At 45.8% G+C, this 26,968-nt stretch overlaps 1 protein-coding gene across 6 annotated transcripts; it reads right to left on the bottom strand.

The window, feature by feature from the left end:
- LOC103112836 (TRPM8 channel-associated factor 2-like) lies at window positions 1-26,876 on the bottom strand. Of its 6 annotated transcripts, none has more exons than XM_060196755.1 (11): window positions 26,570-26,876; window positions 25,121-25,216; window positions 23,370-23,524; window positions 22,572-22,638; window positions 21,841-22,477; window positions 14,178-15,157; window positions 9,764-9,861; window positions 8,324-8,537; window positions 6,765-7,004; window positions 4,411-4,748; window positions 1-1,214 (listed from the first exon to the last, which is right to left on the bottom strand). In XM_060196755.1, the coding sequence occupies exons 5-11, from the start codon at window positions 22,461-22,463 to the stop codon at window positions 960-962; spliced, it is 2,748 nt and encodes a 915-aa protein (XP_060052738.1). In that variant the 5' UTR covers window positions 22,464-22,477; window positions 22,572-22,638; window positions 23,370-23,524; window positions 25,121-25,216; window positions 26,570-26,876; the 3' UTR covers window positions 1-959. The 6 variants fall into 6 exon arrangements, with proteins under 6 accessions (XP_060052738.1, XP_060052737.1, XP_060052739.1 ...); XM_060196754.1 differs by lacking the exon at window positions 26,570-26,876 and adding an exon at window positions 25,889-26,040; XM_060196756.1 differs by lacking the exon at window positions 25,121-25,216.
- Between the last annotated feature and the right edge of the window lie 92 nt (window positions 26,877-26,968).

A 26,968-nucleotide genomic window follows, 5' to 3' on the forward strand; every position in this document is an offset into this window, starting at 1 on the left:
TCCTAGTCCAGGGTAATTTACATATAGTAACATAGTAAATTTACAGAGTACTATTGCTTAAACCTGGGCTGCTTACATGGCAAGGCATGTTCTCTGTCTGGTGTGATATCCCTCATATCTCTTATGTCCCCAAGGCAATCACTTTCCTTTCCTACAACACTTAATTTAATGGTGGTTTACAAGATGATAAAATCACAACAGTATATAGTTCCACATCACTCCCACCACCAAATTTGGATGTTCCCAATCCCACCCCCACCAGTGATAACCATCGTAGAGGTCACAGAAAGTCTGAGAGACAATTTGACTTCTTGTTTTTTGTAAACTCATGGGTTTCAAGTCTCTATATGCCACATCAGAGTGAACCCAAAAGTAACTTTCAAAGAGTAAACCAGTCTCTATCTAGAACAAAGGCATTTCTTTTTAAAAAGTAGAATCTTTAGAGCTGCAGTGGTTTCCAAAGTGTAACAGCACAGAGATCCTGCATTTACGTCTGGTAAGCCCAGCCTTCACTTCTAAGTACTGCAACCGTCTCTTTGTTGGATAATTTTAATAGTGAACATTAAAGTGCTCATTTCTGAAGCATTCTCTTCCCCCTCTGGTGGAAACTTGGGTTAGAATGTTCACGTTCAATCACTGCTGCTTTAGTCACACAAAAAGATTGTGTGGTTGTGTGTGAAATGTTGAAATATCCCCTTTTGGAAGACCCAGAATGTGAAGCAAATCTCTTGGTGGTGAGAGTAAGATAATAAGAAGTGAAACCAAGATCACTTCCTGAGATTGTGGATTTCAGTTCATTTTGTGACCTCAGTTTCTTCTCTTTTCTTTTTTTCTAGTGGCGTTCACTGCCTTCCAAAGGCAGGTCAGAAAGCAGAATTCAGGCTTCATAATTCAAGGTGAGTAACAGGCATGGCAGAGCTGGCTAATGACCGTTCTTTTTCTCCCAACTTGATACACTTCTACTTCTTGGCACTGGTGTACTTCTGCATGGGGTTTCCCTGCCACTCTGGCAGGGAGGCCAGATACGCAGCCACTTCCTTGTGGATAGGCCAGCCCCAGGCCTCAAAAAAAGGCACCAGATTCTTCTGCACCTTTTCAGAGAACTTCCTCAACCACAGATTCATCTTATCAGCATTGTCTTTGGGAACTTTAGAGAAAGTCTGATAGTCAGCAAAAAGCTGGGTGAAGGGGTCCCACCCAAAGGCCTCCTGGAGCTGGAAGAGAAAGAAAGGGCAGAATAAGGCAACCAAAACATGCATACTCACTGGTGATTTGCATAGACTTCTCTTCTCCCTCTATCAATCATCTCACTCATTTAGTCCTTCCTACCTCCCCACGTTAGCCCTGCCCATAAATACAAGCTCAGTCAAGCTCTTGGATAAAAAATATAGTAGGAAACTCCATCAAGGTTTTAACAGCTATAAAAAGGCAAAATGCTGGGTAGCACATCTGGCTGAGCACAGACATTACAGTGTGCAAGGACCTGGGTTTAAGTTCTTGCTCCTCATTTGTGTGGTGGAGTTTCAGGAGTGGTGAAGCAGTGCTACAAAAATATCTGTTGCTAGCATAATGCCAACCAGACTTCCCTAGACAGACAACCCCACCAATGTGTCCTGAATCCCCACTTCCCCAGAGCCCTGCCCCACTAGGGAAAGAGGGAGGCAGGCTGGGAGTATGGATCGACCTGTCAACGCCCTGTTCAGCAGGGAAGCAATTACAGAAGCCAGACCTTCCACCTTCTGCATCCCACAATGACCTTGGGTCCATACTCCCAGAGGGATAAAGAATAGGAAAACTATCAGGGGAGGGGATGGGATACAAAGTTCTGGTGGTGGGAATTGTGTGAAGCTGTACCCCTCTTATCCTATGGTTTTGTCAATGTTTCCTTTTTATGTTGGTATGCTTCTAAGACCCCTTCTGTTTCATTGGTTTAATCCCCCTTGCTTAACACTGTATTCTATTTACATAGTCACTGTTAACTAAGCACTGCCCTGCCTGCAGGGCATTGGTTTAATCCCCACTGGTCCATGATGCGTTTTTGCTCCGCCCCCTCTCCTAGTACACCCTGATTTGCACCAGTCACTTTTCTCTCCACCCTCTCTACGTCACATCCTGTTTCCAACCCTACTTGGCCAGTATATATAAGGACAGGATTGTGCTTAAATATAGTTTTAGTTTAGTTTAGCTTGGCTTAGATTGTGCTGCGTTCCACATGAATAAAGAGATACTGCATACAGTTCAGCCATGAGTCTCTGGTCGTCTGTCTCCCACCTGCGAAGCTAGCCTGGTATTTTTATAAATAAAAAATTAAAAAAAAAAAAGAAATACCTGTTTGTCTCACTTTTTTTTCTCTCTCCCTCTCCACCTCCCCCTTCCTTCTCAATTTCTGTCTCTATCCAAAATAAATGAATTCATTAAATAAAGAAGCAGTTATTGTTGCAGTCATTATTAGTACCTGTAATCTTAATAACTAAAACCAACATCCTAAGTATTTTCCTAAAATTCAGACAGGACTGAGATGCTGTGCTATCCAAATGTCTGCTTTATCAGGGTCTACTCACATCCACTCCCCAAGCCAGGAAATTACAACTTTCTAGGTACTATAAAAACAATTTATTTTATTTTATTTTATAAGAGAGTGATACCAGAAAACTGCTCAGCTCTGGCATATGGTGGTACAGAGGGTTGAACCTGGGCCCTTGGGCGAGCAGGTCCTGAGTTCTAACACATTAGTTACCTCTCTAGTCAAACCAGTGTATATGCACTGCTTCACCACTGTGGGCTGACTTTTCAAATAGAGGCAGGCAGATGAGAACCTCTGATTTCTTGAGAGACCCCTGAATTATAATGCCTGTTAACTTATCTGCTGGACTATTTTTTAAATTACTAACAAGTATATATTACTCTAGACATATCAGAAATTCTTTGTTATCTCCGTAATCTGTCTCCAGCCCCCAGAGTATTTTGGCCACTGGAGGGTTAAACAACAGTGGTCACATGCCCTTAAGGCTAACATGACACCTGCTTTATCTGATATCCCTGAATTTATGCCTATATATTTGGGGTAAGGTTTGGATTTGCAGAGAAAACACAGAATCCGATATAATCACTTGACCCAGAGATAACAAGTCTGTTTTAGAATGGTTTACAGTGGTCTGGGAGGTGGCGCAGTGCTAAAGCTTTGGACTCTCAAGAATGAGGTCCTGAGTTCGATCCCCGGCAGCACATGTGCCAGAGTGATGTCTAGTTCTTTCTCACTCTACCTTTCTCATTAATAAATAAACAAAATTTTTTTTTTAAAAAAAAGAATGTTTTACATTTTAGGGGATTATTCACTTAGGTACTTAAGATGTTTATATAAGACCCTTAAGATATTGATGTATACTCTTAAGATGTTTGTACTTGACATAGCTGTGTGCACACACTCTCAATAAATGGAGAAATGGTGAGTCTGCAGGCGAGATCAGACAGAGAGAGAATCTTATTGTGAGATGTATGTCATGTGTCTGCCACTCCATACACCTTTATCTCTCACTACTAATGATATAATGAAGTTTATTTCTCAACCCTGAGACAGGAATGAAACTGTGTTCCTTGGCATCCAGAGAACCCCAGTGCTTTTTTTTTTTTTTTTTTTGACAGCCAGAGGTGGAAGGAGAGATGAGATATCATAGCACTGAATTCCCCCACACACAACAGGGCAATAGTACGAGCACAGAGTGTGTCAGCTGGAACCAGGGTCCACCCATGGCAAAGCTGATATCTTACTCAGGTGAGCTAGGTAGCTGCCTCCCCCCAAATCTTTCCTTTTGAGTAGTTGTCTCTGTGATGATTTTCATGGTTACGGTTGATATTTAACCCCATGAAAGAAGTCTTTGGGGGGAAAACACATCCCATGGAGCTCTATTACAAGCCAAAATCACAGGGTTTAGAATTAGTAGGGAACTTGTGTTTCCTGAGTCACGCCCATGTTCCTGGAGGCGATGTGCCTGAGGAGAAGACATGCCTGAGGGCAGTGACACTACCCAGTGCTCCCAGGATCTCACAGCTGGCTCTCTTCTGCTTGTCCACTCCCACTGCCTGGCCTTAGCCTAGTCTGCACGTCTGCCCTAATGAATGCACCACAAACTAAACACTTCTAACTTCACCAGCTCCTATTTAGTTCTCTTTTGCTTATACGGCTTTTTCATTTCCCCTTATACCACAAAATCCTAAGAGCTGAGTGGGACAGCTGTCTCATCCCCATTTTAGCTAAGTATAGTCTTGGAAGTACAGCCTCCTATGTAGAGGAGTGGTAGGGAGCACAGGCGAATAAGGGTGGTGGCACATTAACTGGAGGGATTCTGGGAAAGGACTCGACCACAAGGAGAGGAGCCTGATGGGCCCCACTTCCCCACTTTCCCTCAGTACCTGCAGGTAGGTTTCCAGAGCCGTCCACATTTCCCAGTTACGCAGGGGCGCTCCCTTGTCCAGGTGTGTTTTTACTCTCTTCTCCCGCTCTGCTGGGTTCAGAGCTGGGTGGGCGCGAGCTCTGGGGATGCCCAGCACCGTCTCATGCACGTAGACTGACCAGAGGTTGCAGGTGGCCTCAGTGGTGTGAGGAGGGAACTCCCAGCCGTGCCTCTGCTGGTTGTGGCCGAGCTCATGGATGGCTCCCCACAGACCTTTGTGTCTCATGTCTGTCTCATTGATGAGTTCCTGAACTGACTGCAGGTGGCACATGATGGGGTAGCCTGAGTGCATCCAGCCTGGGGGCAGAGAAGGAAGGAAAGGACATGTGAAGGGAGCACCTGAACTCATTTCCTTTCTTCTCCTCCATCTTGTGACAATAACGTCAGAATCTTCACGTTGAGTGGAAAACAGACGCCATTGGCTATGGTGAGAAACAGACAGGTCTCAAGAGTCTCTCCCCTGCCACTCACACTGGCTTTATGGCCCGCTCACCACTCTGAGTTTGGAGGGGACAAAAGCACTTCACACCACTCTGCAAAATGGAAACTAACGCTTCGACTCCCGGGAGTTTCCTTTGCAAGTGAGTCTGAATTCCTGTGTCCGAATTTGAAACCCTGAGGCTCCAATCGTGTCTTTCCTCTTCTCCCACGCAAGCCACCGGGGTTCAGATTTGTATTCTCATATATTTTTATATAAATATATACATTTATAATCTCCTCATATATTTTAAATACTTTTATTTTCTTTAAGTCACTCAGTGCTTAACAAAAAATCTACTTCCTCCCTCTTTTATATTCACAGGTTAATAATGTATGTTTGAAGAAATATTTTTGTTTGAACTGTTCCCCCCCCCCAAAAAAAATTCTGTCATGGGGCCAGGCAGTGGTGTGCACCTGCTTAAGCACACATGTTATTACAATGTGCAAGTTCTCGGGTTCAAGGCCCTGGTCCCCACCTGCAGGGGGAAAGTTTCACAAGTGGTAAAACAGGGCTGCAGGTGTCTCTCTGTCTCTCTCCTTCTCTCTCTCTCTCTCACCACCTATCTCTCAATTTCTGGCTGTCTCTATCCAGTAAATAAATAAAGATAATAAAGAATTCCAAAAAAAAAAAATCTGTCACTCTCATCTCCTGCCTCCAGTTTTTTTTTTTTCCTGAGCCTGGCCTGCCAGGCTGTGCAGTCCTACCTCACATGTGTAATGGATTTATCTTTTCACAAGTAATCACTGTCAATTTTTTTCTCCTTTATTTTACAGGTGTGTTTATGCCTTACATATCTAAGACACCAAAAAAAAGTAGAATAGAAAGAAGAAGGAGGAGAACGAGAAAAAGAAGGAGGAGGAGGAGGAGGAGGACAGGAGAAGAAGGAGAAAGGGAGGAATAAGAAAAAGGGAAAAAAAGGAGGAGGAAGAAGAGGAAAAAGGAATCAGGGCTTGGACATAGCTCTGAAGCGGAATATATGCTTCATGTATATGACGCCTCAAATTTTTTTTTGTTTTTTTTTCCCTCCATGGTTATCACTGGGGCTTGGTGCCTGCACTATGAATCCACTGCTCCTGAAGGCTAATTTTTCCCTTTTGTTGCCCTTGTTGTTTATCGTTGTTGTTGTTATTGCTGCTGTTATTATTGGATAGGACAGAGAGAAATTGAGAGAGGAGAGGAAGACAGAGAGGGGAAAGACAGACACCTGCATCAATATTCATCCATGTTGTAATGTGTGAGAATCACTTTCCTTTTAAAACAATATTCAACACAAGAACTATTTTTTGTTATCTTTATTTATTCAATAGAGACAGCCAGAAACCGAGAGGGTGGTGGTAGAGAGTGGGAGAGAGGGAGAGACACCTGTAGCCCTGCTTCACTACTCACAGTTTTCCCCCTGCAGAAGGGGACCAGGGGCTCAAACCTGGGCCTTGTTTATTGTAATATGTGTGCTCAACCAGACACACCACCACCCAGCCCCCAAGTGGATCATTTTTATCAATACAATCATGTAGCTAAAACTACATCCCTATCTTCTTCTAGTTTTAAAATTCTTTTAAATTTTTTAAATAATAAAATTCACTGAATCACTATTAAAAGAAAAAGAAAGATAGACACCTGCAGACTTGCTTCAATGGTGAAGCAACCCCCCCTCCTGTAGGTGGGGAGCCGGGGGCTTGAACCGGGATCCTTATATTAGTCCTTATATCAGTCCTTATATCCTTATATCAGTCCTTATATCAGTCCTTGGCGCTTTGCGCCATGTGTGCTTAACCTGCTGTGCTACTGCCCACTGGACCCCAGAGGCAAGAGCACTTAAGGGATGCACTTACCTGCTGAAATCTGAACGTCAGCTACGATCCTCTCTGGCCGGTGGAAAGGGAACGGCTGGGCAGCCAGTCTGGATATGGCCTCCATCATCTCATCCCAGAGATGCAGGACGGGCTGCGGGTCCCCCAGCTTCCGGAGGTCTGCACTTGGCATTGTCAAGATGATGTTGTCAGTGGCCAGTTCTCCCCAGGGGGCCTGGCTCTCCTTGACCTTGTGCCTCCACTCCTCCAGGGACGTCTTACCTGGGAACAAACACCAGGGCATCCATCAACTAGTCCTCCATGCCATACACTCAGGAAGAGAACACTGAATCAATGATCTTTTCTTTCTTTTTTTTAAATGTAGTGCTAGGGTGTGTGTGTGTGTGTGTGTGTGTGTGTACATACCCAGGAGATCTCACGTGTATGATAATGCTGATCACCCTCCCGGATCCAATGCTAGTCTAGATTTCTCAGAGAGCGAGAGGAGAGAGAGGTACACTACAGCAGGGGCCGTGTGGTGGCACACCTGGTTGAGCGCACGTGTGCAAGAACCTGGCGTCAAATCCCTGGTCCGTTCCCCTATGCAGGGAGAAAACTTTGCGAGTGATGAAGCAGTGCTGCAGGTGTCTCTCTGTCTCTTTCTCTCTCTCTTTCTCTGTATGTATCCTCCTTTCTCTCAATTTCTGGCCATTATTACAAAAGATAACTTAAAAACAATTTTTTTTTGAAAGAGACACTACAACATTAGTTGCAATTCACTTTTGGTGCCGAGATTGAACCCAGAGTTTTGTGCCTGTGTGATGGTTGAGCAACCTCTCTGATACAGTGTTTATTCTCTGTGTTATAAGAGAGTGAAGGGGGGGTGCTGTCACACAGCCGGTTAAGTGCACATGGCGTGAAACTTGAGGACCGGCATAAGGATCCCTGTTCGAAACCCTGGCCCCCCACTTGCAGGAGAGTCGCTTCACAGGCGGTGAAGCAAGTCTGCAGGTGTCTATCTTTCTCTCCCCCTCTCTATCTTTCCCTCCTCTCTCCATTTCTCTCTGTCCTATCCAGCAACAAGGACATAAATAGCAAGAATAACAATAACCACAACAATGATAAAAACGACAAGGGCAACAAAAAGGAAAATAAATAAGATAGTTTAAAAGAAAAGAGAGAGAGTGAAAAAAGAGAGGGAGAAAGAAGGAAAGGGGGTGGAGGCAGGGAGAGAGAGCGAGCGAGAGTTGAGAGAGTTGAGGGAGAGACGCCAATGCACTAGGCCCACAGCCATGGAGTTGCCTTCAGTGCTATCTGTGATGCTCCCTTGTGCTGTCAGTGCTCAAACCTGGGGGCCGATGTCTACAAAGTCAGGTCACCTCCTTATTACCACCGTATGGCCCCTCAAAAGGCCTATTAAGTTGAAGAGCCATGAAGAGGAAAAGCCTACAGACCCTCCCTTCTGGTCTGCCCTGACACCTCCAGAGACACCGAAGTGTCCACATCCGCCTCCAGCATTTCTTCCTCTGCCTGTCCTCCTTGGCAACGACCCAGAACTACCAGGAATTCCCAGCCTCCCTCTTCCCTCAAAAATCACTCACCCAGTTTAAAGTATGGGGCAGGCACAGCTCTCTTGATGGTGATGGATAGGGGACCCAGTTGACTGCCCTTGGGCAGGATGACATAGAGCAGGCCACCCCAGAGGCTGGTGATTGACTTCTGGGTCTTGTCCATGCAACATTTGTGAGTCACCACGGGAGCTCGGGACAGCTTGCTGGCACTGGTCAAATTGTCAGTGTGGCAGCCAACCTGCATCTGGAGAGAAGCCAGGGTATGGGGGAGGACCAGGCCCTTGTGATATGGATATGGAAGGCTTATGACCAGGAAGAGATTCCTCTTTCTCTGAGCAACTTGCGCATGTGAAGGGAGGCTGAACAAATGAATAATTTTTTGGTCTCTATGACTTCTGGAGTGAGGAGCTTTCTTTTTTTATTTATAAAAAGGAAACAATGACAAAACCGTAGGTTAAGAGGGGTACAGCTCTATGCTACACCTGAGGAAGACGGGTCCTGATATTGGGGCAGCTTGGAACATCCATACTCAAGACCACAGAATGTGAGCTCAGATATGCAGAGGAATGCAGAGGTCACATAGGCTCCTAAGCTGAATATGGGCCCCAGATCAGATCAAATCAAATGGATGGGGTTTACAGTCAACAATATTTATACCCCTTTCCCATATTTGGGAGCTACTCTCTTCCCTGGTTCAGCTTTCTGGTCCTTTTTCCAGCCATGACATCATCTCCTCAGATAATAACTTGGATCCACCTGCATGTCAGATGTTAGGCTCAGGCAAAACAAACAAACAAACAAACAAACAAACTAGTATAGCCACAGGCCCTTTGGAATATAACTAAAATATGCCTACTTGCTATCTACAAAATGGAGACCCCCCCCCAAACTCTTCATCTGCACTACTCCAGCCTTTAGGTTCATGATTAGTCAACAACTTGTTTGGCTTTATATGTTAACTCTCTTTTCAGCCACCAGGTTCCAGATGCTAGCATGATGCCAACCAGACTTCTTCAGACAGACAACCCCACCAATGTGTCCTGGAGCTGTGATTCCCCAGAGCCCTGCCCCACTAAGGAAAGAGAGAGGCAGGCTGGGAGTATGGATCAACCAGTCAACTCCTATGTTCAGCGGGGAAGCAATTACAGAAGCCAGACCTTCCACCTTCTGCATCTCACAATGATCTTGGGTTCATACTCCCAGAAGGTTAAAGAATAGGAAAGCTATCAGGGGAGGGGATGGGATACAGAGTTCTGGTGGTGGGGACTGTGTGGAGCTGTACCCCTCTTAACCTACGGTTTTGTCATTGTTTCCTTTTTATAAATAAAAAAAGAAAGCTCCTCACTCCAGAAGTCATAGAGACCAAAAAATTATTCATTCCCCCCCCCCCCAGGGATTTAAGCAGCTCTCAGACTGTTCTGGGAGACGGTTCTGCAGTTGGGGGAGGCGACAGTGGGTTGGTAGCCTTACCTTTAGTCCAGCAGAGGCTGCAGTTTCTGACAGGGAGACTTCTGCATTCAGTCCATTTGGCAGGTAGAGCCCAGTACTCACCCAGCAGTCACTGTCACCTTGAAAGAGTAAAAAAAAAAAAATTTTTTTGAACTCTTCTGCAATCTGTATCCTCATGAGCCTCTCTCCTCTGAAGACAGTAACGATTTATTTATTATTATTCTTATTACTTGATAGGACAGAGAGAAAATGAGAAGGTGAGATAAAGAGAGGAGAGGAGAGGAGCGGGAGGGCGGGGCAGGACTGCAGCACTGCTTCACTGACTGTGAAGTTTTCTCCTGCAGCTGAGGAGTCAGGGGTTGAATCTCCATCTTTTTGGCCTGGTAACATGTATACTCAACTGAGTGTGTCATGGCCTTAAACCCTCTAAGACCCCCAACTCTTCTTTAAAAAAAGATATTTTATTGATTTAATGAATAGACACAGAGAGAAACAGACAGGGAAGGGAGAGAAAGAGAAAAGAGGAGAGGAAGAGAGAGACCTGTAGCCCTGCTTCATCATGCATGGACCTTTCCCCCAGGTGGGGACCAGGGGCTTGAACCTGGGTTGAATTCGTACACTGTAGCATATGCAAAAAAAAAAAGAAAGAAAGAAAAGGAAAGAAAAAAGAAAGAAAGAAAAGAAAAGCCCTATAATTTATCCACCATTCATCTACAGAATTACAAGATTTCAGGGCTATAGTTTCACACCTACACACGTGTGTGTGAAGCTGCACTCAGGTCATTTTAGACGTCCATATATGTGTATATCTATTTCTGTGTTATTAACCTTAGATCTGGTTTCCTTAACACCAATTTTCAGTAATCCACTACAGTTTTCCAATTTGTCCATTTCATTACGGTTGTTTTTGCAAGTTCATAGGCTTTAGCTATCTATATTCCCCATATCAGTGAAACCAGCTGGCACTTAATACCCTCCAGTTTGATACCATTTTGTCCTAAGTGATCAACGTCACCTTTTGAAACAGCAGAGGAGCATTAAGATTGATTTGACATTTTGATTTTGTAAACAGTACAGCTAATAGCCTAGGGAAGCATAGACCCTTTTGAATGAGTGTTTCCATGTCCTTTGCACACATCCTGGGAGTGATACTGCTGGATCATAAGGTATTTCCGTTTTCATTCCCTTAAGGGTCCTCCAAATTGTTTCTCACAGAATCCATACCAGTTTACATTCCCACCACCAAGGGGACATTCTTTTCCCTCACGTCCTTGCCAACAATGGCTGTTTGCAAGTTGCATCATTCAAGATGATTCTCAGAGGTGTGAGGTACAATTCAGGGTGGCTTGAATAAGTGATGTGCAACACATCTTTACACTGTCTGAATGTTGAAGTGTCTTCTCAGAACATTTGCTCACTTTTTTTTTTACTGGGTTTCATTGTTGAGTCACAAGCTTATTTATTTATTTATTTATTTATTTGCCACCGGTGTTGTTGCTGGGGTTCCGTACTGGCTCTGTGAATCTACCACATCTGGCGGCTATTTTTTTTCTTTCTATTTTCTACCACAGGGCACAGAGAGATTGGGAGGGAAGGGGAAGAGTGAGAAATATAGACACTTGAAGACCTGTTGCACCACTCCTGAAGCATCATCTGGCAGTTGAGTGAGGGACTGAAACTGGGTCCTTGTTTGTGGTGAGATGTGTGCTTGACCCAGTGTGCCACTGCCCAGCCCCCTGAATCACAAGATTTCTTTGTGTATATTTGATAGCAATGATCACTGTTCAGAAAGGTGATGCACAAAGCCTTCTCCCAGTTGCTAGGATGCTTTATAAATCACAAATGCTGAGAGAACAACAACAAAAGCTAAAACCACTCCCCCCCAAAAAAGGGTTTAAAAATGTAAAAAGAAAAAAAAAAAACTAGTATAGCCACAGGCCCTTTGGAATATAACTAAAATATGCCTACTAGCTGTCTACAAAACGTAGGACCCCACAACTCTTCATTTGCACTATTCCAGCCTTTAGGTCCATGATTGTTCAACAATTTGTTTGGCTTTGTATGTTAACTCTCTTTTCAGCCACCAGGTTCCAGATGCTAGCACGATCCCAACCAGACTTACCTGGTCAGACAACCCCACCAATGTGTCTTGGAGCTCCGCTTCCCCAGATCCCCATCCCACTAGGGAAAGAGAAAGACAGACTGGGAGTATGGATCGACCTGTCATCACCCATGTTCAGCTGAGAAACAATTACAGAAGCCAGACCTTCCACCTTCTGCATCCCACAATGACCTTGGGTCCATACTCCCAGAGGGATAAAGAATAGGAAAGCTATCAGGGGAGGGGATGGGATACAGAGTTCTGGTGGTGGGAACTGTGTGGAGTTGTACCCCTCTTATCCTATGGTTTAGTCAATGTTTCCTTTTTATAAATAAAAAATTAAACACACATACCAAAACAAAAAATGAAAAGTGTGGAACCTCACTGCAAAGTCTAAAAATCAGGGAGTACAGAGTGTGGCAGGAAAGACTATCCTGGGAGCAAAAGAGACTGGAATCCGGAATGGAAAGAGCAGCTGGGGATAAATGCCCAGAGCCCTTGGATGGGCTGCAGCAGGCAGGCAGCAGCAGGGGGAAATCCGCATGCAGCACAGGGCAAACAGAGGCCAGAATGGTCTGAAAAAGTCAAAACACAGCTTGGTCCCAGCTCACTATGAGAAATACACACACCAACCACCTGGGATAGGAAATTGGGGAAAAAATAGTAAGAAAAAAAGCGGCCCCATTCTCCAATACCCACAACAGCAGTCAACAAACAATACAACCACAGCGCCACCTGCTGCTTGAACAGAAACAACATGCAGCCGAACCATGGAAATACATCATAACTTGGAATTCCTGTCTTGAGTTTGAATTCAGGAAGCTAATAATTGAAACCATTCAACTTCTCAACCTGCAGTTCTTCTTGTGTTTGTTTTTACCCAAGAGGATTTCCCCAGGGCAAGGGATAACTGCCTTGTGATGGTCAGTTCAGCATCTGGATTCCTTCAGGAATTTTCAGGACATATCCTGGAGGCCAGGGCTTGCTGAGAGCAGTGTAGTCTCTCTGTTCCTGACTTTCCAGCACAGCTTGGTCAGCAGTGGCTGCTGTGTCACTTGAATAATGGTGGTTGGGAAGAATCACACCTTCAGGATTGAAACGCCCAATTTCTCACCCTTCTGCTATCTGCTCAGATCTGCATGTCATAGAACTGTGTTTCTTCTTAGTCATCCCATTTGTAACCTGGCACATCTTCCTGTGGAAATTTGTTATTTATAGGGTTTGAGTTGGGAAGTACAGTTTGCTAAGATCTATTCTACCATGACCATTCCTCCAGAAGAACTCCCTCATCTTCCTGAAATTCTGTTGACTATGGAAGCAGTTAACCTGACTAAGCTTCTACTCGGCCAGCCCACCAAAGACATATCATATATGTCAACATGGTCACGATCCTGACCGATACCGTTCTACTTGGTGTGGTAATAACCCCAGCTGGTAGAAAGGGAGGGGGTCAGTCTGGCAAAACAGCACCCCACTGATATAAAGTTGGGGGTGTGTGAGAGAGACTTCCATCAAAAGCGATCACTGATTTATGAAGATGCTGATCAGCAGACCTCTGAAAGGCCTGAGTTAAAAAATAAATAAATAAAAGAATGAGTGATCCTTAAGTATGGTATATATTTGGGCACTAGTTAGAACTAGATATGAAATTCTGCCTATAGCCAAGAATCTTTTTTTTTTTTTTTTCTGCTAGAAATTCAGGGACCACTGACCAGGAGCAATGGCACTCCCGTACTTTGGGACAGAAGTCGTGGGGCTCTTTGCTGCCTGCCCCACTGGCAACACACTGGTCTCTGGAGCTGGGGACCTTTTCCTCGACCCTTGACTGCTCATTAAACTGTACTGACACTGTTATCACGTGACTCCCACAAATAAAAATCATGTTGTCATGATATGCAACTTGACTTGAGCTGTGAAATGCAACTTGTCCACAGAACAGCAATAGCACACTTGGATGGAACTGGACATCAAACAAAACCCCATCTGGGAATCGGGCGGTAGCGCAGATGGCGCAAAGCACAAGGACCAGCGTAAGGATCCCGGTTCGAGTCCCCAGCTCCCCACCTGCAGGGGAGTCGCTTCACAAGCGGTGAAGCAGGTCAGCAGGTGTCTATCTTTCTCTCCCCACTCCATCTTCCCATCCTCTGGCCATTTCTCTTTGTCTTATCCAACAACGACATCAGTAACAACAATAGTAACTACAATAATATATATGTAAAAAAAAAACAAGGGCAACAAAAGGGAATAAATAAAGAAATATTAAAAAAACCCACCTGGCACCATTACTTTTCACTGGGTTCCCCAGTGCTCAGGGCATACATTCTCCTTCCCTACCTGGGTTATTTCCATTGATCTCCACAGTGATGGGATGTCCCCAGGAGTCACAGGTGCATTTATCCATCCTCTGAGTCAACCTGCAGCAGTCCGTGCCTGCGTGTGCCAGCTCAGTGGCCAGACAGAGGAGGGCTGCCTCACGGGAGTCCCTGGACACTGGGTTTTCCTTGCTCACAGCTGGGAGGCCCACCTCCCGCAGCATCTTCCTCAGCAGCCTGTGCAGAGACTCGTAAGCTGGGATCCCCTCTGCAGGAATCTGCAGGAAGCCGGCACCATCTGCCCCCAGACTGGCCTGCCAGTTCTTTTCCATGTTCTCACCCCGCTGGGGCAGTAGATCCCAGAACTGAGACAAGGCCTTGCGGAAGTGGTAGCTGAGCATGTCCGGGGTGGGGACAGGGAAACAGCCCTGCTTCAGACAGTGAGGAAGAATGCTCAGGCCGAGTTTGTTGAGGATGATGTTCCCAGGGTAGCCAGCCACAGCAGAGCGGCCAGGGTGCTGGGAAGCCCACCACCAGGACTGGCCCCCGATCAGCAAGCCGCCCCCCTCAGCCACAAACTCCTGCAGCTGCTGGGCCTCCTTGTCGCTGTAGGCCTTGCAGCAGTAGACAAGCACATCCGGGGTGAGCTGGGGTTGCAGGCTGCAGGGCAGCTCATGGCCAGACAACAGGGTGTGCAGCCCTTGGAGATCTTTGCTCACCCCAATCTTGCCTTCCTGACCTTTGGCCAACCAACGCACAGCATTGAGCACAAAGGGCCCCATCTTGGGAGAATTGAGCAGGTTCTCATGGGCGGCCACGACCACCCTTCCTCGGCCATAGTGGGCAGCTGCCAGGAAACAGCCCAGGGAGTTATCAAAGCCCAGAGGGAAGGCCAGGGGGCCATGCACCAGCAGGCGGGAAGGGATCCCCCCTGTTGCGATGTCCAGCTCTGAGATGCCCTCCAGGAGCTGCTGCTGGTCCTTCCTGAGATCCTGCCCAAATCTGAAACGTGACACGGGAGGACAAAAGAGTCAGTCAATAATCAAACTACCGCAAAGAGCTGGCTGAGAGATCAAGCCTAGTGTGGAAACAGATTTCACAGTCCATACCAATCTCCTCCTTCTTCCAAAGAACATTTAGGATTTTAGTCTGTGATCCCATTTATTTCATAAATCTATTATGCAAGTAAAAAACTCATTTGATGGGAGCCAGGCGGTAGCCCACTGGGTTAAGCATACATGGTGCAAAGTACAAGGAGCAGATGAAAGATCCCAGTTCAAGTTCCTGGCTCCCTATCTGCAGGGGAGTCGCATCACAAGCGGTGAAGCAGGTCTGCAGATGTCCAGCTTTCTCTCCTCTTCTCTGTCTCCCCGTCCTCTGTCAGTTTCTCTCTGTCCTATCCAACAACAACAAGGGCTACAACAAAGGCTACAACAAGGGCAACAAATGGGAAAAATGGCCTCCAGGAGCAATGGATTCGTAGTGCAGGCACCAGCCCCAGCGATAACCTTGGAGGCAAAAAAAAAAAAAAAAAACTCATTTTATTTTATTTAGTACAGACAAGAGATAAAGTTTCATATGAGAGAGCAAAAGAGGGCAGACAGAATACCCCCTTAGTGTACGCAGAGCCATCAGTGGAATGGAAAGTGTCAGACATGCAGTAGACACACTGTCTACTGAGATATTTCCCTTTCGGTGCTTTTTTCACCTTTTGAGTATTGACAGAATCTCCTTATTTAATTGTCTGTGTTATCTCCTAGTGTCAAAGCGTAATGGCGTTTTTTTTCATACCCACGCTGTCATGGGCTATGGAATATTGATGGTAGTGGCCTTATTTGCAACATGCTAAACATACAAACAGAACATCACAGATATGAACAAATAAATCCAAATTCCCAGGTTCACGTCCCAGCACCACCATAAGCCAGAGCTAAGCAGTGCTCTGGTTAAAAAAAAAAATTAAAATAAATAAATAAAATATAAACCAATAAAAATGTAGACACAGGAAAGCATGTTTACCAGGATATCATCTGAGGTTATCCTAGGTCATGAAACTATCTGTACATTCCTATTATCTTTTTTAAAAAATATTTTTGAAAGTTTATTTATTGATTATTGGATAGAGAAAAATTGAGAGGGGAGGTGGAGAGAGTTCGGGAAAGAGAGAACTGAGCAGTGGCTCAGTGGGTGAAGTGCAAATGCCACAAAGCTCAAGGACCATCCCAAGGATCCTGGTTCTAGCCCCGGCTCCCCACCTGCATGGGGGTTTCTTCACAAGCAGTGAAGCAGGTCTGCAGCTGTCTATCTTTCTCTCTCCCCCTCCTCTCTCTATTTCTCTCTGTCCTATTCAACAATAATGACAGCAACGACAACAACAACAACAATGATAAGCAACAAGGGCAACAAAAGGGGAAAAATGGCCTCCATGAGCATTGGATTCATAGTGCAGGCCTGAGCCCCAGCGATAACACTGGAGGCAAAAGCAAAACAAAACAAAAAAACAAAACTATGACATAGAAAGTTCTGATGTTCATTGTGAAAAAAAAATATGAGAAATGACATGCAAGGTGCTTTTGTTCAATGATGTGTGTTACTTGGATGAGTCAGTTATTATTTAACATTGATTATCATGCAGTATTAGGTTTGATTAAGGTAATTAAGACTTGGGGGGCAGGTGGTGGCACACCTGGGTAAGAGCACACACTACAGTGCACAGGGACCCGGGTTCAAGCCCCCAGCCCCCATTTGCAAAAGGAAAGCTTCACAAGTGGTGAAGCAGGTCTGCAGGTGTTTATCTTTCTCTCCCCCTCTCTGTCTTCCCCTCCTCTTTCGATTTCTCTCTGTCCTATGCAACAACAATGACAGCAATAACAACAATAATAACAACAATAAACAACAAGGGCAACAAAAGAGAAAAAAATAGCCTCCAGGAGCAGTGGATTCGTTGTGCAGGCACCGAGCCCCAGCAATAACCCTGGAGGCAACAACAACAACAACAACAACAAAAATTGAATACTTCTAAATAGAAGACACTCAAGAATTTTTTTTTTTTGTATTCTATAGGAGAGTTCATTAGTTACAGTGCAGTTGTTGACACATGGGCATAATTTCTCCTCTCCCGGATATAGTGGTCTACTGTATGCAAAACATCCCCCCCCCCATTTAGCACCAGGACCCCCATCCCCCAGTCTACGCTCCTTTTCCAAAGTCCTTTGCTTTAGTGCAACACAGCAAACCCAGGAACTCAAGAATTTTAAGCTACCAGTATGGTAAAATGTCAAAGCCAATCACTGGACCTAGAACAAGATAGTGATGATGAACAGCTGCTAACATCACAGCAAGAAAGAGATGCTCTGGGGGCCGAGCAGTGGCACACCTGGTTAAGCGCACATATTAACAAGACCCGGGTTCAAAGCCCCTGCTTGCCAGCGGCAGGGGGCCCGCTTCACAGTGCTGAAACAGATCTTCAAGTGTTTATCTTTCTCTCTATCTTCCCAGCCACCACGGGGAGCAATGGATTTGTAGTGTCCTCACAGAAGCCCAGCAATAACCCTGGTGGCAAAAACATAAAATAAAATAGATGCCTTGCTTTAAATCCATTGAATGACTTTGAAATTTTAGCAGTCCCGGGAGTCGGGCTGTAGCGCAGCGGGTTAAGCGCAGGTGGCGCAAAGCACAAGGACCGGCATAAGGATCCCGGTTCGAACCCCGGCTCCCCACATGCAGGGGAGTTGCTTCACAGGCGGTGAAGCAGGTCTGCAGGTGTCTGTCTTTCTCTCCTCCTCTCTGTCTTCCCCTCCTCTCTCCATTTCTCTCTGTCCTATCCAACAACGACAACAACAATAACTACAACAATAAATAAACAACAAAGGCAACAAAAGGGAATAAATAAATAAAATAAATTTTAAAAAAAAATTTTTAAAGAAATTTTAGCAGTCCCAGACAACATATAAATTAATGCTTCTGGCTGTGTTGCAATAAAACTTTATTTGCAATAACAAGAACTGGTTCATGGTTTGCAAGTTCCTACTGTGGAATCTAGACCTACATTTTAATTTACAAGAAGTACAGGAAGCAAAAATAAGTAAAAGGGAATATTAAATGACATTACAGGAATGCAGTGAATGGTATTTGGGTCAAAGGACACTGTCAAGGACAGTGTATCTTAATTCTGAAAAAAAAAAACAGCTGGAGATAAATAGTTGGAGAGAAAGTTCATAAAGATCACATCTACCTTGTGTCAACACATCACTGTAAACCACCATCACCCTCCCTAACCCCCCAAAAATATAAAAAAAGTTATTATGCTATGATCATGTATTTTCCAACAGTGATGATGTCACAATAAATCTGTTTTATAGGGAAGTAAAAACAGCTACTCCTGTTCTGGATAGAACAAGATACATAGTTTACCTCAGCGGGTTAAGTGCAGGTGGTGCAAAGCGCAAGGACTGGAGTAAGGATCCCGGTTCAAGCCTCAGGCTCCCCACATGCAGGGGGTTCGCTTCACAGGTGGTGAAGCAGGTTTGAAGGTGTCTACCTTTCTCTCCCCCCTCTGTCTCTCCCTCCTTTCTCCATTTCTCTCTGTCCTATGCAACAATAACGACATCAATAACAACAACAATAATAACTACAACAATAAAACAACAAGGGCAACAAAAAGGAATAAATAAATATTTTTTTTAAATGAGCATGATACATATTTGTATAAACAATGTACCAGATGGTCTGGGAGCTGGCGCAGTGGATAAAGCCTTGGATTCTCAAGCATGAGGTCTGGAGTTCAATCCCAGGCAGCACATGTACCGGAGTGATGTCTGGTTCTTTCTCTCTCCTATCTTTCTCATAAATAAATAAATTCTTAAAAAAATGTACCTATTGTCTAAAATTTCATGGGGTAGAAGAAATTGCAAAAAAAGAAAAAAAGAAAGAACAAAAGACCACTTTCAACAGCAAAAGAATTTGAGTTTTAAGAAATATCAATTCCAGGGCCAGTGAACTAGCTCAGTTGGGTCGTGCACTGCTTTGCCGTGTGTACCGCCCAGGATTAAACCGAGCCCCTACTTCACTGAAGAAATCTTTGCTGCTATGGTGTCTTTCACTGTCTCTCTGCCTTCTCTGTCTCTATTTTTTTCCCCCAAAGGAAAAAGGAATTCATGGGTAAATGAGATAATGATGGAAATGAGGGGGTGACATTAAGAATCACTCATCAATTATTATCTCAGGTTTGATAGTGATGCCTCCTGGTTAATTTTCATGAACTCCTGTTTTTAGAGGCACACAATGAAAAGTGGATGGAATGATGTAATGTGTGTGATCTGCTTCCTCCTAACGTGAGTTGGCGTCAAAGTAGAATAAAATCTATTAAGAATGGGCTGAGGGCCAGGTGGTGACACACCTGGTTCAGCACACACATAACAATGTGCAAGGACCCAGGTTCAAGGCCTCTGGGATCCCCACCTGCCGAGGGGAAAGCTTCATGAGTGAAGTGTCTCTCAATCTCTCTCCCTCTCTATCTCCCCAATCCTCTCAATTTCTCTCTGTCTCTATCCAAATAAATAAAAATATTTTTTAAGGGAGTCAGGCAGTAGCGCAGCAGGTCAAGTACATGTGGCGCAGAGCACAAGGACTGAAGGACCAACATAAGGATCCCGGTTTGAGCCCCTGGCTCCCCACCTGCAAGTGAGTCGCTTCACAGGCGGTGAAGCAGGTGTACAGGTGTCTTTCTCTCCCCCTCTCTGTCTTCCCCTCCTCTCTCCATTTCTCTCTGTCCTATCCAACAACAACGACACCAATAATAACTACAACAATAAAACAACAAGGACAACAAAAGGGACTAAATAAATAAATATTAAAAAAAGAAATACTCCTTAAATATATATATATATATATATATATATATATATATATATATATTTAAAATGAGTGGGCTGTATTGAAGTCAAGCCATGGGTACATACATTTCTTTGTACTTGTCTACATTCAAGTGGGTCTGAAGTTTTCCACAGTTCAAGAAAGACAAAATTCACTGATAGTTGTAAAGATGAAGAAAACAGGTTGGCTTTGCTAAGCAGGAACCCCCTAGAACAATGAAGAGGAATTAGGGAACCAGGCTGATGGGACTTAGCCTGTTTGTCCCTTCCTGTTAGAATCAGCAACAAGCTCGAGTGAACCAGGTGCACCCAGTTATAGTTGAATAACCACCCTCCCCCAGGTCTTTAGAGGGAAGGAAGTTCAAGAGCATCATGGCTGGATCTGGGAGCAGAGGAGACCACTAAGAGTTCATTCTGTATCTCTGTGTGTGCATCCTTCTTTGCGGTAGAATCTGGATTTCTCTAGAGATACCTGTGCTCCTGGATTCATACACTGCCTCTCTCCCCACCCCCACCCTCCATCCTCCAGTACTCTGGCATGAGGTGAGCTGGTTTTGACACTGAAAAAGAACTGGTGGTATCATGACCAGACCTTCCAAGAAATAGCATTTCTCTAACTTAAAAGAGACACACTCAGTAGTTGCATCCTTAGTCACCTATTCTGGTCTAGCTGTCATCATTGTTCCATCCCAGCAGGATGGAGGGTTTGGGGGAGGACAAGAAGGAGGAAGGGAGGGAATACATTCACTGTCACAGGGGTTTCCTACAAGATACAATATAGCTGAGAGAGAGAGAGAGAGAGAGAGAGAGAGAAAGAGAGAGAGGCAGAGCACCCCTCCAACATGACAATGTTGGGGCTCCTGTGGTAACACCTCCTGTCCCAGATGTTCTAATCCTGACTGGTTGTCTCTCTGTCTCCACAGCAGCTGAAAAGCTCTTGGGTCATAAAGAAATCTCTTCTCTCTGAATCACCAGTAACTTGGTCTATTTCCTCGCTCTTCGAGATAACCTCACACAAAAATATCCTCTCTCCCCTCTGCTGCTGCTCACTCTGTTGGCTTATCTGCTTCACTTCCAGCTCTTCCCCACACTTAATGGAGTAAGGCGCTACTTGTTTCTGTAAGGGCCCAACTCTCACTGGAGTGCAGCCAAGGAGACAGAAGGACTTTCTACTCTCAGTAGGGTCCGACACGTAGTAGCACCTGTTCACACAAAGAAACAACGATTCTTTCCCTTATCTAAGAACTCGAGGGTTTTGGAATAAGCAATCCCACTCCTGACAGACCTCTCGAATCTATTTTCCTTTATTATCTTTTTTTTCCTTTAGACACACAGACAGATGGGTTACTTCACTGTCTATGGTCTATGGAGATGCCCTGAAATCCTCCATGCTGTTCTCATATGCTGTTGGGGCTGAACCCCAGGACCATGCGCAGAATATTGTCTTTCACTCTATAGGATGAGTAATCTCCTGCCCAAGAACGTCTTAGAAAATGGGGGGTGGCCCAGGCGGTGGTGCGTCAGGTTGAGCGCACATGTTACAATGCACAAAGACGCAGGTTTGAGCCCTTGGTCCCCACCTGGAGGGAGAAAGCTTTGCGAGTGGTGAAGCAAGGCTGCAGGTCTCTCTCTATCTCTCTCTTTCTCTATCTCCCCCTTCCCTCTCCATTTCTGGCTATCGCTATCCAATAAATAAATAAAGATAATAAAAAAATTAAAAAAAATAACCAGAGCAAAACTTGAAGGTCACAATGATGGAATTAAATCCGTTCTCATTTTACATCAAAATCTTCAATGTGCAACATCACTCACCTGACTTGAAGTGGGATCTTGGGCACCTTCTTGGAGACCTTCAGCTGCCTTGTGTCCCCATAGGTGTCTGTGAAGTACACTCCGGCCACAGAGGTCACCTGGTTGCCTGGGAAGCTGGTCAGCAGCTGCTCTCTCCCGTGCTGACTGGCCCAGTACCAGGCTTGGCCCCCAATGAGAAGCCCCCCACCTCCCTTCAAAAACTGGATCAGCCCTGCAGGCATGGGGTCAACATAGGCGCTGAGGCAGTACAGCCCTGAGGGGCCCCCGGGTGCTGGCTGGAGCTCTGCCTGCACCCCATTACCCTGCAGGACGGTTACCAGATTTTTCAGGGAGGGGTGCACACCCACGGGGCCCCCAATGGAGGGCTGCAGCCAGCGCACTGCATTGAGGAGGAAGGGGGTCAAGCCAGCATCCAGCAGGTAACCCTCATGGGACATGACCACCAGGCGGCCTCGACCATAGGAGGAGGCAGCAAGGAGCACCTGGCCCTGCTTATTCACCATCACTGGGAAAGCGGCCTCTCCAGTCAGGAGCAGCTCACAGGGGATCGGGCCTTTGGGGAGGTTCCAGCTGGTCACCCCAGCCATGAGAGCCTGGAAAGCATCCGTGGGCTTGGTCGCCATGTTTGGTTCAGCTGCTGTGGAGGAAAAGCAAAGAGTCAGCAGGGTGAGGACAGAGGAGGAGGGAGTAGGACACAGGCAGCTCAAGGCTTTCCCAGGAAGACCACTCACCTGGTTCTCCTGTGGGCCACGCACTGGGCTGTGACAGGCAACCGGACAGCTGAGGTCACCACTCTCATTAACCTGGTATTTTACAAGGATAATAAAATAAACACACATTCAAATAGCCAGATAAATAGAATGTAGCCATTTGTAATAACTACCACGTCCTGGGGAAGTAAGAAATGTAAGAGCACAGGACTGACTTGCAAGCCTGAGGACCCAGAGTCCATCCCTGGCACCAATATGCCAGAGCTTATTGGGTAATTGTGAGGAGCCTCACAAAGCACCCTCATTCCTGATACTATGGCCTATCTACATAATCATTGTTTTGCCTGAGAGATCCCCATCCATTCCATTCCTTTAATCTATCTTCTTTCTACCTTGAGACCCTCCCTGCCTGCAAAGTAATATTAATCCTACCAGTTAAAACCCTCGCAACAGTTGCTAAGGAAGTTCCTACCTTTCCAGTCTGCTTCTGCCTTTCTCCACCCCCTTCCTAGCCATTTCCATTTCCGAGGACTTGCCACTTCTGGGTCTACCATTTAAAAGCCTTGGCTCTCTGATCAATAAAGACGCTGCATTGCCACTCCACCATGAATTCATGAGTCATCTCTTCCATGTCTCTGAGTGAGTAGCAGCCCAGGCTGGCTCCGGTGGAGTTCTCTCCAACCCAGAGAGTGCACACCCAGGAAGAGGCACCCCCATGCTAGCCCGGCAAGAGCTGAGCAGTGCTCTGGTATCTTTCTCACATAAACATAAATGATTAAATAAATTTTATAAAGTATCTGCTAGGATGCAAATAAAACCTACTTTCTGGTGGAGAGCGAGGAGAGGCCTCTATGAGATGCTGACATCCATACAGAAAGCTGGATCTGAGATGCAGAATGTAGCAAGAGAGCAGATATCAAGGAAGAATCCTGACAGGCTGAAGAGGACAGGCAGGGCGGAGTGACTACTCCATCCTAGGTGGAGGGAGGGAGGGAAAGAAGGAGAAAGGGGCTGGAGACTGCATGCCCAGCTGATCTGGTGAGCACAGACAGCCTAGGTTGACTCAAGTCAACTGACCTTGCAGAGAACCACATTGTCCCCAACAGCTCTGACAGACAAGGTGGAGTCCCCTCCAGATTGACTGCAAGTGACTAGCTGCGCAGCCCGCCGTTACTGCTTGGTTTCAGACGCTCTTAACACTGGATGTCTATAATTGAGCTCCCCTTTCCCTTCAGGCCAGCTTCCCAAGTTATTTAAGTTTCAGTTTTTCCATTTGTGACCAAGAGAAGAGTAGAACCCTTGGAGGACAGTTATCTCAACTTCTTGAGAAGGGGTGATGGTTTAGAAGGTAGAAAGCATTGTTGCAGATGACATCCAATTGAAATTTATTGTACCTGGAGGGGGCCACCCAGAAAATGGGAGTGGTGACAGGTGTGGCTTGGAAAGGTAGAGGCGGGGCTTGGGTGTCATGATCTAGGCCTGTGGGCGTGGCCTTCTCTCTCTGTCCAGGTCAACATGTTAGTAAGGGAGCTCTGGGGGTATGTCTCTGTCTCTGTCTCTCTCTGTCTGTCTCTGTCTCTTTCTCTCTCTATTTCTCTAGGCCTAACGTAAATTTCTCAGTTTTCCTGAATAGAGATTAAAATTCCTGAAAATCATGCTCTTTCAATTTTTGTTGAGATAATGCCTGATTTTCAGGATTTTGGGGACCAACGCTTGTTTCCCCAACATTTAAAAAGTTCATCATGCATTATCTCAACAAAGAATTCAGGAGAGATCATGATTTTCGGGAATTTTAATCTTTGTTTGGGACAATTGAGACCATTCACATGTTAGGCATTGAGGGAGGGTGCACACCTATGGGGGGCCCCAAGGGAAGCAGAGAGAGAGGGAGAGGGAGAGAGGGAGGTATGGAGGGACAGAGGGAGAGAGAGAGAGAGGGGGAGAGGGAGAGGGAGAGAGGGAGGTATGGAGGGACAGAGGGAGAGAGAGAGAGGGGGGGAGAGAGAGACCTCCAGATCTCCCTTAAATGTTGAGAGGTGACCTGGACAGAGAGAGAAAACTAAGCCCACAGGTCTAGCTTTTAATACCCAAGCCCCACCTGTACCTTTCCAAGCCACCAGTCCCATTTTCTGGGCGGTTCCCTCCAGGTACCTCTTGTCTGTCAGGCAAAAGATAAGGAGTTGAAACAAGGTGTTTATTCTTTTGCAAAAGTACATGCAGCCGGAAGTCGAGCAATAGCGCAGTGGGTTAATCACATGTGGCCCAAAGCTGGGGGACCGGCATGGGGATCCCGGCTTCCCACCTGCACAGAAGTCCCTTCACAGGCAGTGAAGCAGGTCTGCAGGTGTCTTTCTCTCCCTCTCTCTGTCTTCCTCTCCTCTCTCCATTTCTCTCTGTTCTGTCCAACAACAACAGCATCAGTAACAACAACAGTGACTATAACAGTAAAACAACAATGACAGCAAAAGGGAATAAATAAATAGATATAAAAAAATTGTAAAGTACATGCAGCCAACAGTAGCAGTCAGGCAGCAGTGCCCCCCCCCCCATCCTTCTCCCTTCTTTTATACCTGACACAGAACTGGCTCCTCCCATCCCTGGGCTGGGTTTCAGAGCTTACAATCTCCCCAGTGTATAAATAAACAAAGAGGTTTTGAAGGTCTCTGCTGGAGGATTAACAAACACTGCAAGTAACTATTATCTGACATAAAGAATGTAGAACTAGTGGTTAACAGGTGGTTATAGGTAACAATTTATATAAAAAAATTGTTCTCTTCGTGTCCCTTTGAAGACAAGACCTAGCCATCTCTTTCTTACACATACTCTTTAGACTTGCCACTGCGTGTGTCTAGAAGTGCTCTGAACTCTCCCAATAAATACATAAATAAATGTATAAAGCGCTGGGAAGATTTCACCATCTGGTTCACACCAGTCCCTTTGGCCTATGTGTCTAAGCAAAAATCAACAACAAAAACAAAAACTTAGTTTTCAATCCCCAGCATATATTCGGATCTTGAAACTTTTCAAAGCAATTTACATCTTTTCCCCAGTCCAAACCCTCAAATCTCATTCACTCTCCATCAGTACAGATTCATGCAGGGACTCATGGTAGAATTTTACTTTTAATTATTTCTTGCTCCAGATTTGAAAACTTCTGCAGCCTGTGAAGTTTAGGAACTCGGTTGTCTCTTAGACTATGTCCTGCTATTTTTTCCTCTCTCTCTCTCTAGGATATCTCTCTCCAGGAGGCTTGGCATTCCAGAGCCAGCCCAGATTTGCCTGTAAAATTCCACTTCCTGTTTTTCCTCTGCTAACCACCCTTCCTACCTACTACCAACCTCTTTTAAAAACTATTGCTCCAATCAGAGAATCCTCCGGAATGAGTCAATTTCCAGGGGCGTGGGAATGAATGGTCGCAGCTCTGGGTTTCAGAAGCAGGAAAAGCCCGAGGTCAAAACCTTGCCCAGCACTTGAGCGAGAGATCAGGGGATAATTTGATTTGGTGAGGGGAGGAAAGAGGGGGAGAGAGAGAGAAAAAACAATTCCCCAATCCCAGAGATGAGTAACTTCCCTTAAAATGTTGACCCCCACCCCCCCCCCACACACACCTTTCTACACCCAGCGTGAGTGAGGGGAATACAAATGCTAGCAAGCACTTTTTTTTTCTTTTCTGAGTTACAAATTGAAAGAGAAGAGACCTTGTGGCAGAAAAAGAGTCCCTTCTGCGGGACTGGGGAAATGAAAACCCAGACTTGGAAAAGTTACCCGAGTGGGGAGGGAAAAAAAGACCCGGTGAAGACCAGTCCCTTTGGGGCTGAGAAGCAGCAACCCGCACCCCGCACCTGGGGGCACCCAAGTGCCCAGGTGCGCCCCCACCCCCACCCCCACCCCCACCTGTGCTGGGACTGCGGGACTCACGCCTGGGCGGTCAGTGTCGGTGGAGCTGGTTCGCAGAGCACAGAAGTTTTTGCAGGGGTGCAGCGGGGGAGGAGTTAGGGTGGGGCTGGGGTGGGCCTTACCTTGGAGCCTCCTTCCTGTGGCCCCAATTTCTCTGACAGCTTGAGGTGCTTCCCTGCAACCCAAACTCCCCGGAAGCGAGACCTTGAGGGAGCCTTTTTTTTGTTTTGTTTTCGTTTTGTTTTGCTTTGAGTTTTTGTGTGTTTTTTTTTTTGAGGGTGGGAGATCATTAGAGATTAGCAACTGTCTAACTGGATCTCCGAGGGCTTCCGGGGTGCCAGGGAAAGCGGTGCAAAACTGCTGTCACAGTTGGGATTAAAAAAAAAAAAAAGGCCTCCCGCAGCCCGTTCGGTTGATGAAGATCCACCAAGAACAGGGAGGGTCCCGGGGCGGCACCGCCACTTGGCAGCTGCCACGTCATCGCCCTTTGGAAGCCTCCTGCGGCCCAGGGCTGCCCCCTG

Source organism: Erinaceus europaeus, chromosome 8, assembly GCF_950295315.1.
Source record: "Erinaceus europaeus chromosome 8, mEriEur2.1, whole genome shotgun sequence".
NCBI classification, from domain to species: domain Eukaryota; kingdom Metazoa; phylum Chordata; class Mammalia; order Eulipotyphla; family Erinaceidae; genus Erinaceus; species Erinaceus europaeus.